At 40.4% G+C, this 16635-nt stretch overlaps 1 protein-coding gene across 2 annotated transcripts in view; it reads left to right on the forward strand.

Moving 5' to 3' along the window:
* myo1ea (myosin IEa) overlaps nt 1–14690 on the forward strand; it is a 60626-nt gene extending 45936 nt beyond the window's left edge. The window contains exons 20-29 of one of the 2 annotated variants that reach the window (XM_053616517.1): nt 3447–3561; nt 4066–4235; nt 4493–4638; nt 6939–7085; nt 7187–7344; nt 8307–8396; nt 8779–8971; nt 9225–9254; nt 11066–11235; nt 13078–14690. In XM_053616517.1, coding sequence (XP_053472492.1) covers nt 3447–3561; nt 4066–4235; nt 4493–4638; nt 6939–7085; nt 7187–7344; nt 8307–8396; nt 8779–8971; nt 9225–9254; nt 11066–11235; nt 13078–13154 — 1296 coding nt within the window. In that variant the 3' untranslated portion in view covers nt 13155–14690. The remainder of the gene's footprint in view (nt 1–3446; nt 3562–4065; nt 4236–4492; nt 4639–6938; nt 7086–7186; nt 7345–8306; nt 8397–8778; nt 8972–9224; nt 9255–11065; nt 11236–13077) is intronic. The other variant, XM_053616518.1, reaches the window with a different exon arrangement.
* The last annotated feature ends 1945 nt before the right edge of the window (nt 14691–16635 follow it).

The raw sequence follows: 16635 nt of genomic DNA on the forward strand, positions 1-16635 counted from the left end.
GAAATAGACACTCAGCCTAAGTGCATGTCTTTTGACTGGGGGAGGAAACCGAAGTACCCAGAGGAAGCCCCCGAAGAACATACAAGCTCCACACACACTGGGCGGAGACGGGAATTGAACCCCCAACCCCTGCAGGTGTGATGCAAGCGTGCTAACCACTAAGCCACTGTACCACCCCACCACCCCTCACAGTAGCCAGTATACCTATATACAGCGAATATACCTAAAGATATGTTTTTGGGAGGTGGAAGGAAACCAAAGAACCCTGAGGAAACCTACAGGGAAACAGAAAGAACATGCTAAACTCTCCACAAACAGTAGCCTAAGCTCAGGGTCAAACCAGGGGTCCTGGAACCACTTAGCCAATGATTACAGTTTGAAAACAAGAATGTTTGCTAGAAATGATCCAGATGATAATACAGTTCTGTTTTGATTTGTTACTTTTTTGGAATTATACATTAATTCTGGTGTTTATCCGCAAATGGTGTGACAGGGCAAAATGTTTTTTGAGGTCAGTGGGTAATAATTTAGCATGCGGTTTGTACAACACTAAGCTGTAAGCTGCAATCTTCTCTTACTTGTCAGTATGTTAACCTCATAGCTAAACATATATTGGCTGATGCACTACATTTGGGATAATTATGTACATTTCATTTGGTCCAACTGTTCCTTTAAAAATATGCGTGTTAACTGGATACTGCTTAAATGTAGATTTTGTGAGCTTTACGCTGAGAATGAGGTTGTACAACTTTAGTTAGATTCATCTGGATAAAATAAACCCTAGCTGTTTGGAAAGACCCTTTTTCTGAGGTTTAACAGACAGCAAGCAGAGATTTGCAGAGCAGGAAGTAAGTGCTACATCAGCAGCATTGAGTCAACATCACTGAGGGAAGTCCACACAAGTGTGTGTCTGTAGAGAAGGACCTCTTGTTAGGACACAACCAGGGTTTCTGTTCACACCATGTTCTATATGAAAGGTCTGCCTGTGACTTTTCTGTGAGGTCACTGTTGACATTTGCACACGCTTGTTCACAAGCACACACACACACATACGTTCTCACACACCCTCTGAATCAGGCCTTGTTAATGAGGCTCAATGCAGGGGATTATCTAAAACGTATCCTATCTTGCTTATGTACGTTCACAGCGAATGTGTGTGTTTAAATGTCAGTAGTCAGCTCATAGTAAAAGTCACAGGGAGTTTATAGAAAAACGTGTGTGTGTGTGTGTGTGTGTGTGAGATGAATGCTTACACAACTGAAATATTAAGTGGGAGGGTCCTAGTCTTAACTACTCTAATAACTATAATAACAAAACTCCCTCTCAGATAAGGGCTGACACAGACTAATTAGTTTATGACTAGTGGTGAATTTTTCAGCTGGCAAAATTTCACCCAGCTGTGTGTGTGTGTGTGTGTGTGTGTGTGTGTGTGTGTGTGTGTGTGTGTGTGTGTGTGTGTACTCCTGTGTGTGCCAGAATGAACTCTGCGATCTCTCACTGTGCTGATGGATGACACTTTTGTGCTGTGTTTGTGTCTGAGCCATCAGACACTCGGACTGTAATAGCACAGGATAAAACGTTTCTGAATTTTTTGTGTGAAAAAGAAATATTTTTGTTTAATGCCTGCCGTGAGGGACCTCCTGCACGCTCACAGTTCAGTCCTTGAGGCGATAATAAAAGAACAGTGTGTTTAGTCTGGAGTTGTCTGAGGGCATGCAGAGAACAGACTGAAGCACCAATCCAGCCAGAATCTCATTCTTACCCAGGGAGGGATGGATAGAGGCAAAAAACGGACTGATCGACATGTGGAGAGTTCGCGAGATGAATTAGTGAGATATTGTACAGCTTGACATAAAGCGCAGGTCTTCGTGTTGGAAGTAAATGCCAGACGAGACACCTGGAGCTCTTTTAAAAGTGAAGCCTGTCCTCAGCTCACTAATAAAGCTCGTGTATGGAGTGACCTTTCCAAAGGTTTATTATTATTATTATTATTATTATTATTATTATCTTAGTGCTGGACTTGCGGTTTTATTGAGGGGAAAAAAAGGGTACAGAGTATACTTTAAATATTCTTTAGGCTTAAACAGTGCTTCTCAAAGGGTCCCAGAGACCCATGCTTGGCAAAATATGAACAACTTCTTACACTTAATGAGTAGCTGACCTGTTGGGGCTGGTGTTTCATCAGTAAGACTAGAGATTGTAAGACTGTACAGGGTAGAGGGTTTCCAAAGACTGGAGTTAAAGGAATGGATTGGCTAAACATCACATTTACATATTTTCCCCCTAAACCCAAGTGTACTGAGACCAAACAGACATGTTTGGTGTTCAATGTTTGTTTCTTTGTGGTGTAACATAACTGACAAGGAATGGAAAAGACTGTTCGAATGGGATAAGATTTCCATATTTATATCTGTGGGAATTCTGATTGGTTTACATGGGATAAGAAATCTCGGTTTGGGCGCGTCTTCGTGCTGTACGCATGTTCATCACACAAACACATTCCGTACATACTACGCACACCTCGTATTAATACAAACAGATTGTTTTGATTTTTGTTGTAAGCGCTTGTCGTAGGGCTTGTAGCTTCACAACTTGAGCTTGATCATTAGCAGGTCATATGATCATAAGGTTTATGTAAGATCTATCTGTACTAGGAACGCAAAAACTTCCTTAAAATTTACCTAATACACTCGGAAGTGTTGCTTCTCTGACAAGTCCTTTTAAAATATTGTCAATATTTCTTTTTTTTTTATTATTGTTCCTCATTTTAATCTTAGCTGGGAGAAAACCCCTATGTCAAACCTACTTTGTTTCAGTTTGTTTTTCTGTTGGTGATGACAGAGAAGAGAACTTCCTTCTTTATACTGAAGAAAATATACAGGAGAGAAGGGAACCTTAGCTGGATTTATTTCTACTGGTCATTTTGTAGAAGGTGAAATATGGTGTAATCTTTCCAGGTGCATGTACGCACAAAAATTATTGTCTCAGACAGGATTAAAATCTTAGAAATAAACCAGTAATAATTACATTACCCCACCTCCACATCTGAAACTAATCCAGTCCCAACAGGCCAAAAGTCTCAGCCAAAACCTTTTCAGTAAATATATGCCTAAAACTGTGTTTAGCTGTTAAGTCATACTGACATTTGGGGAATTAAGGTGTAAATATAATTATTTGCCAAACCACTATCTTACGTTTAAATAAATATAACATACAATAACGAATGATGTGCTGTGAAGTAAAATTATAACCATCCTGTGTGGGGGTTTTTTTCCCTGACTAATTATGACAGGCAAGAGCATTGTTGGTTTGTTATTAAGGCTCTTATATGGTGTGACAGATTGGCATTGGGTTTGGTACAGCTGTATTTCCACTGGCTATAGTTTCTAGCTGTGGCGTTAGCCGCAGGTATGCGCAGATGCCTAAGCATTGCTGTTTCTCCACAGCTCTTCCTCCTGGAGGAAACTAGGGAGCGCAAGTTTGACGGCTATGCCAGGGCTATCCAGCGTGCCTGGCGCCAGTACATCGCCCGCAAGAAATATGTGCAGATGAGAGAGGAAGGTGAGCGCCACTGTCTAACCAATCCCTGCCCAGTTCACATACAGTACACACGCGTTCACATTCAGACACTGGGGCGCACATAGAGAACTAAAGAAGGAAATGAAAACCATCTCTAGGTTATAAGACCAATATGTCAGCTATTTGTGTATGAATTGAGGTTTCAGTGGGTTTCCTTTGTTCAAGTATCGAGCACAGATATTGACCTCATTTCCTCACTTGTTACACAGGCCGAACGAAACCGCAACAATGAGAATAACATGCGTTAGAATGTAAGTTGAAATTCCAACTTAGTATAATCATCTTGGCGGAGAATACTCTGGATCTGAATTGACACAATGAATTAATCTATTATTAGTCACCTTTTCAACAAAAAGATCTTTGTGTCAACCGCTCATTCATAGCCATATATGGGTAATGCAGCAATAACAGCCAATACACTATTCACACATCATCATCAAGCATAATCTTCGCTGATCTAAAGGGTTTATGTATTTTTATCCTCAGCTTCTGACCTGCTGCTGAACAAGAAGGAGAGGAGGAGGCACAGCATTAACAGGAACTTTGTGGGAGATTACATCGGCATGGATGACCGGCCTGAGCTCAGGCAGTTCCTGGCCAAGAGGGAGAAGATTGACTTCGCAGACAAAGTCACTAAATATGACCGACGCTTTAAGGTGCGATATAGAATATACCTGTATTGACAGACTTAAGACCTGGGGTTTCCACAGACATAATCTGAGTTGAACTGTGTAGTGTGTCCAGAAATCCTGTTTTGTAGCTTGAATCAGTTTGACATCAAATCAGATTTATTTTCTGGGTTTGTGAAACTGAAACTGCTCACATTGACTGTTTTTTTGTTTTGTTTGTTTGTTGTTGTTTTTTTAAACAATCATGAATCTTAATGTTTTTGTTGTTTTCCTTCTTTTGGCAGGGTATTAAGCGGGACCTAATCCTCACACCTAAGTGTGTTTATCTGATTGGAAGAGAGAAGGTGAAGCAAGGTCCTGAGAAGGGCCAGATAAAGGAGGTTCTCAAGCGTAAAATCGATGTGGAGAAGATCATGGCTGTTTCTCTTAGGTAAGGCATGAAGCAGGACTCTGTATGTGAGTGTGTGTGAGAGCGATAAAGCAGGTTAAATAGTTAATCATTAAACACCACTGAGTCAATATTTGGAGAGTGGGTCAACAAACCTTGAACACATAAAATGTCACGGGAAGAAAAAAGTCACACCTGATACTCTGTAATACACACATTTATTACTGCACCGACATGAATCTCAGTACTTCCATACTCAATTCAGAACTTGTGATCTCCTGTACATAAAGCCGGATTATTACTCAGGTCCTCCGTCCGCGCAAACCCAGTGTGGGGACTTCAAAGGCAGTAGGTCTGAACTGTATAGCCCTCACATAACCGTATGCTCTAAACTATCACATCTGAGGAACTGGAGACATCTGTGACACATTCAGAGCGTCCCTCCATAAGCCACATGCAGCCTTTGGGCATAAAAACCACATGTATGTTTGTTTAGCCTGACGTCTCAGTGACAACTGTAAAAAGAAGAGCTTTCTCTAAGGCTGTCAGCGTGTATCATTCTTATCAGATTAAAGTCATGGGTCACACAACTTTCCCCAAGGACACGGGATTAAAATAGAAAAGTCACACGACAAGTTAAACATTGCACGTCAGTGCTCCACAAGTGTTGCGTAAACAGCACAGTGCTATAAACTGTCTAAATGGTCCTCTCTTTCTAGTGGGGGGTCTGGGAGAAGTGATATGAATGGAGGGTTGTGTGTAATGTAATCCAGCTGCTCCTGAGAAGGCAGAACATGCCTTGTAAAACGCTCATTAGAAATGACTTTAGTTTATTAGGGTGAAACAGGCGATCGCCGCATGTGCCTCCGTCATGATATCTCTGTTTGGCCCTAAATCGCCTGCTGTTTTGTGTTCTGTCGTATTGAGTCGTTTGTAGACTGAACCGAGAACATCTGAAACATGCTCCTGTTGACCATTTTATCTGTACGGATCATCGTATGGACAGTATTCGGGTTTGGACGGTTATATGGAAAAGGAACAACAGGAATATTAATAATGGAAATGAGTTTAAACCATAGCAAGAATTGCTGCATAGTTAACTGTAGTTCTATGTACAGGTAGGCAATGTGGAGGGAAAAAAAAAGAGTCATATCACAATACATGGCAGTTATTATCGTTAAACACACTATATAGGAGGATATTTAAATTTACTAACAGAGTGTCATCAAAACAGGAACAAAGCTTTAAAAAGACAAGTAAATCCTATTGCAAAAACATCACCTGGTATTATTCCAATCTTCATCCGTCCGTCTTTGGTGAACCCGTTCCCACTGTAGCTTCAGATACATGTTCCTGTCTCCGAGGGGCAGAAGTGGATCTTGACATTCTGCTGTTACAGTCACTCTGCCTCGGTGTTTGGCGTTGACGTGCTTTTCTGAAGCGTGGTTATTTGAGTTCCTGTAGCCTTTCTGTCATCTTGAACCAGTTTGGTGGTTATCTTCTGACCTCTGTCATCACCAAGACCTTTCCACTTGCAGAACAGCTGCTCACGGGATGTTTTTTTCTATGTACACCATTCTGTGTAATGGCTAGAGAGAGTTGTGTGTGAAGAGCCCTAGAAATCAGGAATTTCTAAAATACTCACTGAGATCACTTATTTTTTTTCTCTCTCTCTGTTCTGATGTGTGATGTGACCAGGAACTTTTTGTGAAGAAAAATGACATGCTTTGAGCGTGTAGTCACATAGTATGCAAGTACAGGGACATTCTAACACGTCATGTAAAGGAAGAGAACGTTGTTGCCCAGAAGAGAAGACTCACCGCGAACAAACTCCTTGTTGCATTTCAGCTTTTCATTATTCGTTATTTCTTATATCATTTATTCATTCATTTATTCATTTACTCACTTAGCAGACGCTTTTATCCAAAGCGACTTACAAATGAGAAAGATACAAGCAAAGATTTGTACATAAGCAAATGATTTATACTAAATCATTAAATTTATCATTCCCTTGATTTCATTTTTAGATGTTTCATTCACGCCTCTCTAAAATACATCCTTCAATTCGACCAAGCAAACCGTCCCGAAGCTCCTCCTCCATCGTGCAAGGAGTTGTGAGCAATATTAGCTGAAAAAGTGTCCACGGATCCACACGTCAAAAATCTACCGGAAATAGTAGATCATCCGGGTATCCTTTGGGATACTCGTTTCAACATACTACGATTTGGGACCCATTAATTCTCATCACGGATATTATTTAGTACGGATCCCATGCCAGTTGGAATGCAGGGATTGTCTTCTCCTTTCTTATTTATCTCTCTTCTCCTCTCTCTGGTGTGCAGCACTCTGCAGGATGACTTTATGATCGTTCATGAACAAGAGTATGACAGCCTGCTGGAGTGCGTGTTTAAGACCGAGTTTATCAGCTTACTGTCGCGCAGATATGAGGAAAAAACCCAGAAGAAGCTGCCTCTCAAATTTGGCAACACGTAAGTCCCCATAGCACTCGTTCAACTAGAATGGCCTGTGAGCAACGGCTTTGTCTCTGAAAGAAGAGCAGACTTGTTAAGAGTTTGGCTCTGATGTTCAGGTTGGATATGAAGCTGAAGAAGGAGAGCTGGGGGCCGTGGAGCAATGGAGGTACTCGGCAGGTGCAGTTCATGCAGGGTCAGGGAGAGGTAGCCACGCTGAAACCCTCCACCAAGATGCTGCAGGTCAGCATTGGACCAGGACTTCCTAAGAACTCACGTGAGTATCAGAGCACCCAGAGAACGCGTCTTGAGAGTTCTTATTCCTACACGGTTCATTGCTATTAAGAGCAGCTGTTGTCCTAGGGATAATCAGACGCTGGTGTAGCATCAGCAAGGATGTTCTTACAGAGAAATAAGGTGCAGTGTACAGATGTTGTAGCCTAATTAAGGCTTTTGTAGTAACCAGGAAAAGAATCAAATCTGGGGTGGTCCATTGATGTGGCCCAATGCAAAGCACAGTTGATTATTTATCCTATAACAACATGTCCTGAAGTGTTTTATTCTTCTTATATCACATCAATTTGCCAATGATTAGATTTTTATTTATTTATTAAGTAATGAAGACTTTTTATAAGTTTATAGTTCCATTTAATGTTGTGGAACATTCGCAAAACTAGTTAGTTTCTGTTACAACAGTCATAAACTGTCGGTCCCTCACTAGCCTCTTGACATAAAGACGAATATTGCAGTTTGTTACAGAGAAACCACAAAATACGGCATGCTCCATCCTGACATTTTTATGCTCAAGCTTTACCTCTTGATTGTTACAAAGTGCTGACACTGGAGACTCCTTCCATAAATGTTCATTAAACATAACGTTAGAGAAAGCCTTACATTATTAGACTTGTATTATGTGAAATGTCCTAAATACAGGTCCGGTAAATGAGCTGTCACTATAGATGATAATGTATTAGAACCAGCACTACTGTCAGAGCTGTGCTGTCATAGAACACTAATCAGCACTGTCCAATCAGATTCAAGCATTCAAATTTTAAATTTAAATTAGGCAACGGTATTAGGTGCTTTTAGGAGTGTGGAATGGACATGGAGGTAGAATGAGAATAGGATTACTTTGGTCTTGGTAACCAATAAAACACCTACTGGCATCTCCAGTGTTGTTATTGTGTTTAACAACACAATAAAGTATGCTGTGTGTAACTGAGTTATATTGTTTTCCAGGACCCACTAAGAAAGGCGCCAGTGTGATCCGTTCCAACACATTTAGACCACACCAGCACGTGCCAGCACGGGTTGCTCCCGGCCCTCCAGGTAACACACACACACACACACACACACACACACACACACAGTGTGGAGGAATATTCATTCTGCTGTTACAGTGTTCTTATAGTCCAAATCAATCCAAATTTAAACAAAATCAATTGCTCCTTAAATTGCATTTGTATTACTCTGTCACTTTGTTTCCAGTTTTATAAAAAATAAAAAATATAAAAAAAGATGATGAACAGTTTCCACAGCCAAACACTTCCAACTTCAGCAGTATTAAGCAGACTATGAAACTGACATTGTTGTCAAAGGACTAATACTATGACTGGATCACTTCAGCCTGTGAAAATGAACACTGCACTGTTTCATATCGAACTCCTTGGTAGTCCAAAAAGACATTATTCCTTTTGTATATTCATTTCAGTCGCTCATCAGAACGGTGGGTTGAAACATGCTGCCAATCAGAGGAACATGCAGCATCAGAGGCCGGCATCAGGTAATCAATCCCACCCTTTCCTGCCCATCACTGCCAGTCAGCTGAAGGACAGGAACAGCAGGCAGTTGGCCCAACAGCCCAACCTGGACTGCCTCAGAGTGCCTGATCAGGGAGCTGCTGGGTGAGTGTACACACACAAACACACACAAACACACACACACAGACACACACATTTTTCACAAATACACACTACACACTTTAGGAACATGGACATCAGTAATATGGGACATTTTTGTTACAATATTTACACACAGCACTGAACAAATGAAGCACCTGTAAAGGTTTACTTTAGATAAAGTGTTCTTTGTCAGCACATCACCCAGACAACACGACACAGTGTGTAACACAGCTGATGTATCTCTTTGCTATGACAGAAACCAGCGGCCGGCTGCAAATGGAGGAAAGTGAGTCTGCGTGTGTGTGTGTGTGTGTGTATGTGTGTGTGTGTGTGTGTGTGTGTGGTGGTGTAGTGTCATCAATGGTAGTGCTGGTTGTGGTTTCAAATCTGCTTTATTGTAGTATAAGGTTTGACAGGAGATGTACAATTCCAAATCAGCCCAAAAGCCTCCTTACCACAGAAAGTTCCTTATTAAATATCTGTGCACTTACATCAAAGTTCCGGAAAGCTGTTAATGAAAAGGAAAGGAACAACGTGCTATAATGAAATACTTATCTAATCAAATTTCCCTCTGCCCCAGGAGTGATCCATGTACTTTGCTTCTTTAGTTTTGCACTGGAACTACAAGGCAAATATAGCTCCAAGTGAAGGAAGTCTGTCTCAACCAAAATCTTTTCCCGAAATGTACGCACACACACACCTCAATATACACAAAACAAAGCTGCAAAGAACAAACAAAACATCACCATGTTGCTGAATTCTGTAACAGTAAATGGGCAGCCGTGCTGAACAAAATTTTCTTCTTCGGCACAGTTTTGTATCAGTCTGCCCGCTCAGTCCCAACGTTCCCAAGTCTGAAAGCGGAATTGATTTGGAAAGCTGGATGTTATGCGGATAATATAGCATAGTGCCACGGTAAACTTACAAGAGTTACATTTGTGCGTACAAAATAGGTTTTACATAGACGAACATTGTTTAGAGCAAGTATATGAACATTTGCGCATGTATTTATGAGCCTCATAGTGCCACTGCATAAGTAAAGAAGCATCTTCTGGACACCAAACACATCTTATCTATTGACTACATTAGGGAAATTGGACACGTGTGTCAGTTTGAACCATTCTGAACAATTCTCTGATATCAGAAAGTGGAGATTACGAAGCTGGTTTGGAATTGAATCATGTTCTGTTCTTGGCTTTGCTGTTGTCTTACCGAACTTCTCCTGGGTCCTCCGCACATCACACAAACAGCTCCACAAGACCCCAGGAGACGTTGGATTCGGCCTGTTCTTCCACTGACAGTTCTGTGCAAACTCAGACGAGAAGAACACAGGTCTTCTGAGAGTGGTGCAGAGGGGATGCGATGATGTGTTTCACCAATGACTGAAATGTTTCGAGTTATGATTCTCTCATCTCTGCTTTGTAGAGACTGGGTTTAGAAAAATATGATCTGTTAAAGGAATACTGCAGTGTTTTTAATCAGATCTCTCTCTATAACATCTGTAGAATGTGTGATTATCCATAGGTAATTGTTCCCCTGTACTGGAAACCTGTTTACACAACTAGTTACAGGAAATGTCTTAGGATGAGACAGATATGAGCTGTCTTACCAAAGCTATTTTTATGTACTTCTGATCAAAGTAATTCATCACAAATATGCTACAGATGTGGTAGGTTTGAAAAATGAGTATTCCTTTGAGTTCATTATTTGTAAAATATGTTTTACTACACTATATTACTCTAAACTCAGATCAGATTTTGTCTTTATTATTTCAAATATATTCAAATCCATTTACCAACATAATTAGTCCTTTAATGCGGCAGTTTTGTGAAAAGGTTGCGCCACCTTGTGGTGAACATGAAATCATCAGCATGAAAGTCATTGGTTTGAAACTGAAGCGATCACAGGCAAAAGCACACAATGCTTTATTTTTGCGGCTAAAAGTAAAGTTAACTTCTAGTCAACTTCACTTTGCTCTCTTAAAGCATGCTCACAGCAGCTTCTGTAATGTCTTGGGGGGCGGGGCTGAGGGCCCTGAGCCCTGAGCCCTGTGTGATGCTGAAGTGAGTCTGATGATTGGGTCACGTTGTGTTTCAGGGCTCACAGGCAGTCGGCTAACAGGCCCGCCCCAGGAGGTGGACGGCCCAAACCTGCTCCCAAACCCAAGCCTCAGGTGCCTCAGTGTAAAGCACTGTACGCCTACGATGCCCAGGACACAGACGAGCTTAGCTTCAATGCTGATGACATCATCGAAATCATCATGGAAGGTGAGCAAGCAGAACAATTAGTGCAGGGATCATAGGCATAGGACCAGTGCAACAGTAATGGTGCGCTCACACATACAGCGATTTTATCGCTGCAAGTCACCAGTTGCTGTATTAAGAAGTCGCCAGTTGGCATTCCTACAACTGGTTGCCATAGTAACATGGGTGATGCAACTAACATTCCATTTTTGACAACAAACCAGTTTTCTTGCTGTTAAAATAAAACATTCTGGAGGGAGTGCATTCATATTTAAAATTCACCAGTGTATATATGCACCATATCCTTCGAGATGAAGAAGAAGCAGTGTGAGCTCTTTGCCATTGTGGCCATCGATCTGTGGCAGAAGCGCAAGCTCCAATTAGCTTAGCTTAGCTTATGACCTTAGCTATGGCATTTAAAACAAAATAATAATAATGAAGCACACAAACTTTTTGTTGCAGTAAAAATCCCGGTGTAGCTCCTATCTCAGTAAGTGAGTGTCACTATCGGGGTGTCATTCACTATATGTTCGAGGGCTTTTCTCAACATTTCTCAACTTTCAAAGTCGCTGGACACGCCCACATCTAGTCGCCAATGGTCAAGTAGACCTGGCTGCAGCCTGCAGAACGGGGCGAGGCTGCACTTTTGGCTGGGCTACATGTGTCACTCCGCCTAACCGGTTATGGGCGGAGCGACACATGTAAGCCCCTCAAAAAGTGCAGCCCCGCCCTGTTTCTCAGGTTGCAGCCAGGTCTTTCTCACCAGGACCTTCTCCCAGTAGTCGCTGTTGCTCGCGTCACCGGAAGTCACCAGCTGTCATTGAAAATGAATGGTCTCCGGTCGCTTTGTTCCTGCTAGTCGCTGTATCTGTGAATGCACCTGAAGGCAACAGTAAAACTACTTAAAAGAATGAACTTTTAATTAAATTATTCATTAAATTGCAAGTGGTACATGTTCATAAAACAAAAAGGTAAAAATCCTGTTTATTTGCACATGTATACATAACAATCCTTAAAGCAGCAGTCCATTTCCAATGGCTGATCAGGAATAAAGTGCACATTGGCAGCCACTGATTCTTTGTGAAATGCTCAAGACAGCAGCAAGGTCCTTCAGTGGTCAGATAATTAGTTGAGCAGAGTTTACCTGTGTGCAATGAATAAAAGCGTTCCAAGATCTCGATATAAATACACCAGTTCCTCGAAAGACCCCAGAGTTTGTTAGAGAACATACCTAAACAAACGGCATCACGAAGACCTAGGAGCTATCAAAATAATTCTGGAGCAAAGTTCTGGAAAAGTATCAGGGCTTGGTTATAAAGATATCCCAAGCTTTGAACATCTTGTCGAGCACAGGTTCCCAACCCTGGTCCAGGAGTATGCTCTGTCCTGTGCATTTCTGTGTTATTCCTGCTCTAACACACCCACTTCATTTCTGGAAGGACTGTCAGTTAACTAATTAGTTCATTTCTGCAGGACAGGACGCACTCCAGGACCAGGGTGCCACAGAGCACAATGAAATCCATTATTAAAACATGGAAAGAATATCACACACTCGCAATTCTGCCTAGAGGAGGCTGTAAACTTCAAGTCAGTGACCGGTTAAGGAGGGTGTTAGTCAGAGAAGCATGAAAAAATGCTGTATTGTCATTATCAATGTTTCATCCTTTTAAAAGACAGCTCAGTGATCAAACATACAGATGCTTCAAACGTATAGTAAAGGAAACAGACTCTATTGTACATGGAGTTTAGAGAATACATTTTGTAAAGTTCAGTGAACCACTACTTGCAATCTGGTTCCTTATGGACTTGCTGAAATAAACTGACTAAAACCTCTCACTTTTTTCCCTTTTTCTCTTTGCTCCTCAGACGCCTCAGGCTGGTGGACGGGGAGGCTGAGAGCTAAACAGGGCCTTTTCCCCAGCAATTACGTCACCAAGATCTAACTCCATCTACTGCAGCCGAGCGGCCAGTCGGAGAATCACACGTACCTCAGAGACTCCTAGTGCAGTGGAAATGGACAAATGAGAGAAAGAGGGAGAAGACCACGACATGGAGATCATGCTGTATCTGCATGCTGTAGTCTTAACACAGTGAGGTTTTCAGCGGAGTCCTTCAGTCTTATCGAGCACAAGGACGCTGGCCAGCACACTTCTCTCCAGGGATCAGAGTTACACAGTCCCTGTGAGCACTGATCAAAACTATTTATTGTATTTATAGCTTTCAACATTTTATTTTCCTTCCTTTGGTTCAGCCATCGTTGATATTTAAAGTTATTTCTTTTGAAGACACGAAGCAACCGTTGTAAGTGGGACCTGAAATCTTTTTTTTTTTTTTTTTTCTTTTGAAACGGAAGGATTTTTTGTGTAAATGAAGGTGCTTTACTGTAGATGTATCATGGTTTATGATCTCTTATGGCTCTACGTTTTAAATCTAAGGTTTATAGAGGGAATATGTTTTGCTGCTAATGCCTGATTGGTTTTAATGATTACATCTCAAAAATGTACTTTTTAACTGAAATTTGAAGCATTAGTCTTTAGAAGTCAATGAAGCCCCAAGCCACAACGCGCACGTGTTACTGCGTAAATGTCCAATATGCTGTGTGCACTGCATGTGGTTACAAAGCACTTTATCAGTATGATGTACTGGCTGCTCCTGACACTGCCAGTCACCCCAGGATGTATATACGAAGGATTGCCAAAGATGCACCATTTGCTGAAGGGAACTGTTTTGAAAGCAATTTGTTTACATAAATATACAGGCATTTTGCGTCGATGTATCTAGAATATTTTGTACGAATATGTTAATAATAGGATGGAAAGATTGTTGTACTGTTCCCCAGCGTTCCCGAGTTGGCTGTTTGTCAATTTATGAAGGCTTGTGTTTAGATGGAAATTGGACCAAAGTTCACCTCCTGACACAAATGATCTGTAAATATTAAATGATTAAAAAAAAAAAAAACTTATCCACTATTGACAACTTTGATGAGAAAATACAGTTATTTTCCTTTTGGTAACAAATGCTTCTTGTTTCATTATTGTGAATGAACTTTCTACACATGGATACGTCTGTTTCAACTGTAGTTTCTGTTCCTCTTCATATTTGTGCAATACCTGATCTTAGGTAATGAACTCTGGATTTTTTTTATTTTTCTTTTCATTTTCCTACTTTGTTTTCCTATTGAAATAGAATGTTGCTCAAACGTTTTTGGCATCTGAATGGTTCGCCATATCTCCAGTCAGGGCTGGCCCGAGGGGTTGTGGGGCCCAAGGCGGGATCAGGAATATGGGCCCCACTGATGTAAAAACTGCCCTAGTAGTCCAATTTGGTGAGTGAAGAGCACATAACAGTGACATTTTCCATATTTAAGTGTATAGATATTTATTAAGTGCAACTTATTCATTGTAATAATACAACAATTGTATCAGAACTATATGTATAAAATACAAATATTTAAACAAATATATTCAATTATATTTCAACTTGAAAATCAGTTCTAACTGCATCTGATCAAATGGAGGGCCAGTCAACTGGGTCACGTGGTGGTGCTTGCCTGACTTTAGCTGAAACATCTGCAGCAGGTGGCTCAGCTGGAGTAGTCTCAGCTTGGGAATCTGATTGATGGGGTGCTGAAGACTGAGGTTGTGCTTCAGGATCAATAATTGGCCTTTTCATTTTAAATATGCATTACGGAAATGAATAAGCGATTGCTTTATTTATCTACAATGTTATGCTGTGTAATATAAAATAATACAATAGAATTAGTGTTTTATGTCAAACTAAATAACATTATAATCCTCACCAGCAGCACTATGAGAGAATTCAGATGGAGCCTGGCCTGTCTCTGTAGCTGTAGGTCCACTGAGAAATTTCCGCATAGCCCCTAGTTAGTACATAAATAAAGTCAGAGAGCACATTTTAAAAAACAAGGCGTGTAATCAAAGGTGTAATTCTAAGTGTATAACATTCAAACATGCATTAACATGGAGAAATGTATGCTACATGAAGTATTTCACCTAGTTTAATGGCTGTAAAATGAACACAGCATAAAACTTTATTGCATTAGGCCTTAATGTGAGATGGGTTATAATGATCATTTATTAAAACAGGAGTATTAATAATACAACAATAAATAATGTCAAGCAGAGCATACGTTTACTTTGAGCTTGCTTTTTTTTTCTTCTTCCTTTATTCAGCTCCCGAAAGATACCGTTTAGGTGCCATGTTGTACCACAACTATAATCTCCGTAGTGTTCTTTATTTTTTTCTATTAATTTAATGAAAATTAATCGCATCTTTCAATGAAACGTGTGATGAGTTATGGTGTTATGAAATACTAATCCCTCGGCGAAGTTGCTATTACCATAGTCATGAGAATATTGGAACTTTTCAACCAGGAATAATGAGTTGTTGTTGTTTTTTTTTTTTTCAGAATGCCTTTGTCATGCGTTTTATTTATGCTTATGCTTAGTACATATTCATAAAGAGTAAGCAGCGCCAAAGACTAAAATAGGACATTTCCCTGCATTTCTGTCGAACGTGAGCAATGAGCATTTTGGAGCAGAGCGTGGAATCCCGTGGATACGAATAATTACTGTACTTGAGTTCTCCTCAATCCATCACTGCATGAATAAATTATGCAAAATACCGTGATATGGTGTAGTTTTCTAATATTTTCTGCTTTTAGTTATACTAATGGTTTTTTTTTGGTCATTTTCAGTAATTTGTCATGTTATTTAGAGCTCATCCTTTTACTTGCGTAATATGGATGAATTATTTAGTCCTCACCATTTTTATGATTTGTGTGTTATTTAATGAGGTACATGTGAGTAGGTGTTTGATGCACTTTCTGCTCATTGCATGAAAACCTGAAATCGGGAAAACCTTGAAGTCGGATGGGTTCATCTGGCAAGTCGGGGCCCCAGGTGGGCCGGCCCTGTCTCCAGTGCAAAACTAGGGTTTCTCTAGTTTTGTACTAGAGCCAAATAGCTAAAATTGCTTAAAAATTAAGGGAAGCTGAGGAAGAATAGTTAAATGCTTTGTCTCAGTCTATGTACACAATATCTACATAGCTATTAGCTAGTCAGTTTACCCTTAACTACATTTTCAGTAGCAAAGGGGTAACATTGCTACCTTTCTTCATACACGCAATCAGTGTTTGGTAAATTACTCAAAAAAAGTAATCCACTACAGATTACTAATTACTGCTTTAAAATTGCAATTTGATTACATTACTGATTACTGCATGTAAAAAGTAATCAGATTACTAATCACTTTACTTTCAAGTTACTTTCAAAACCTATAAAAATACACTACAAAAAAGTTGGATTGATCATAAAACTAGTCTCGGGTGTTGTCACTGTTTGTAGGACTATCAGACCGATCAAATATAAAACTTTTCTAACTAGGCTAGTTTGGTGTTGCTAG

This window comes from Ictalurus furcatus, chromosome 27 (genome assembly GCF_023375685.1).
Source record: "Ictalurus furcatus strain D&B chromosome 27, Billie_1.0, whole genome shotgun sequence".
NCBI lineage: Eukaryota > Metazoa > Chordata > Actinopteri > Siluriformes > Ictaluridae > Ictalurus > Ictalurus furcatus.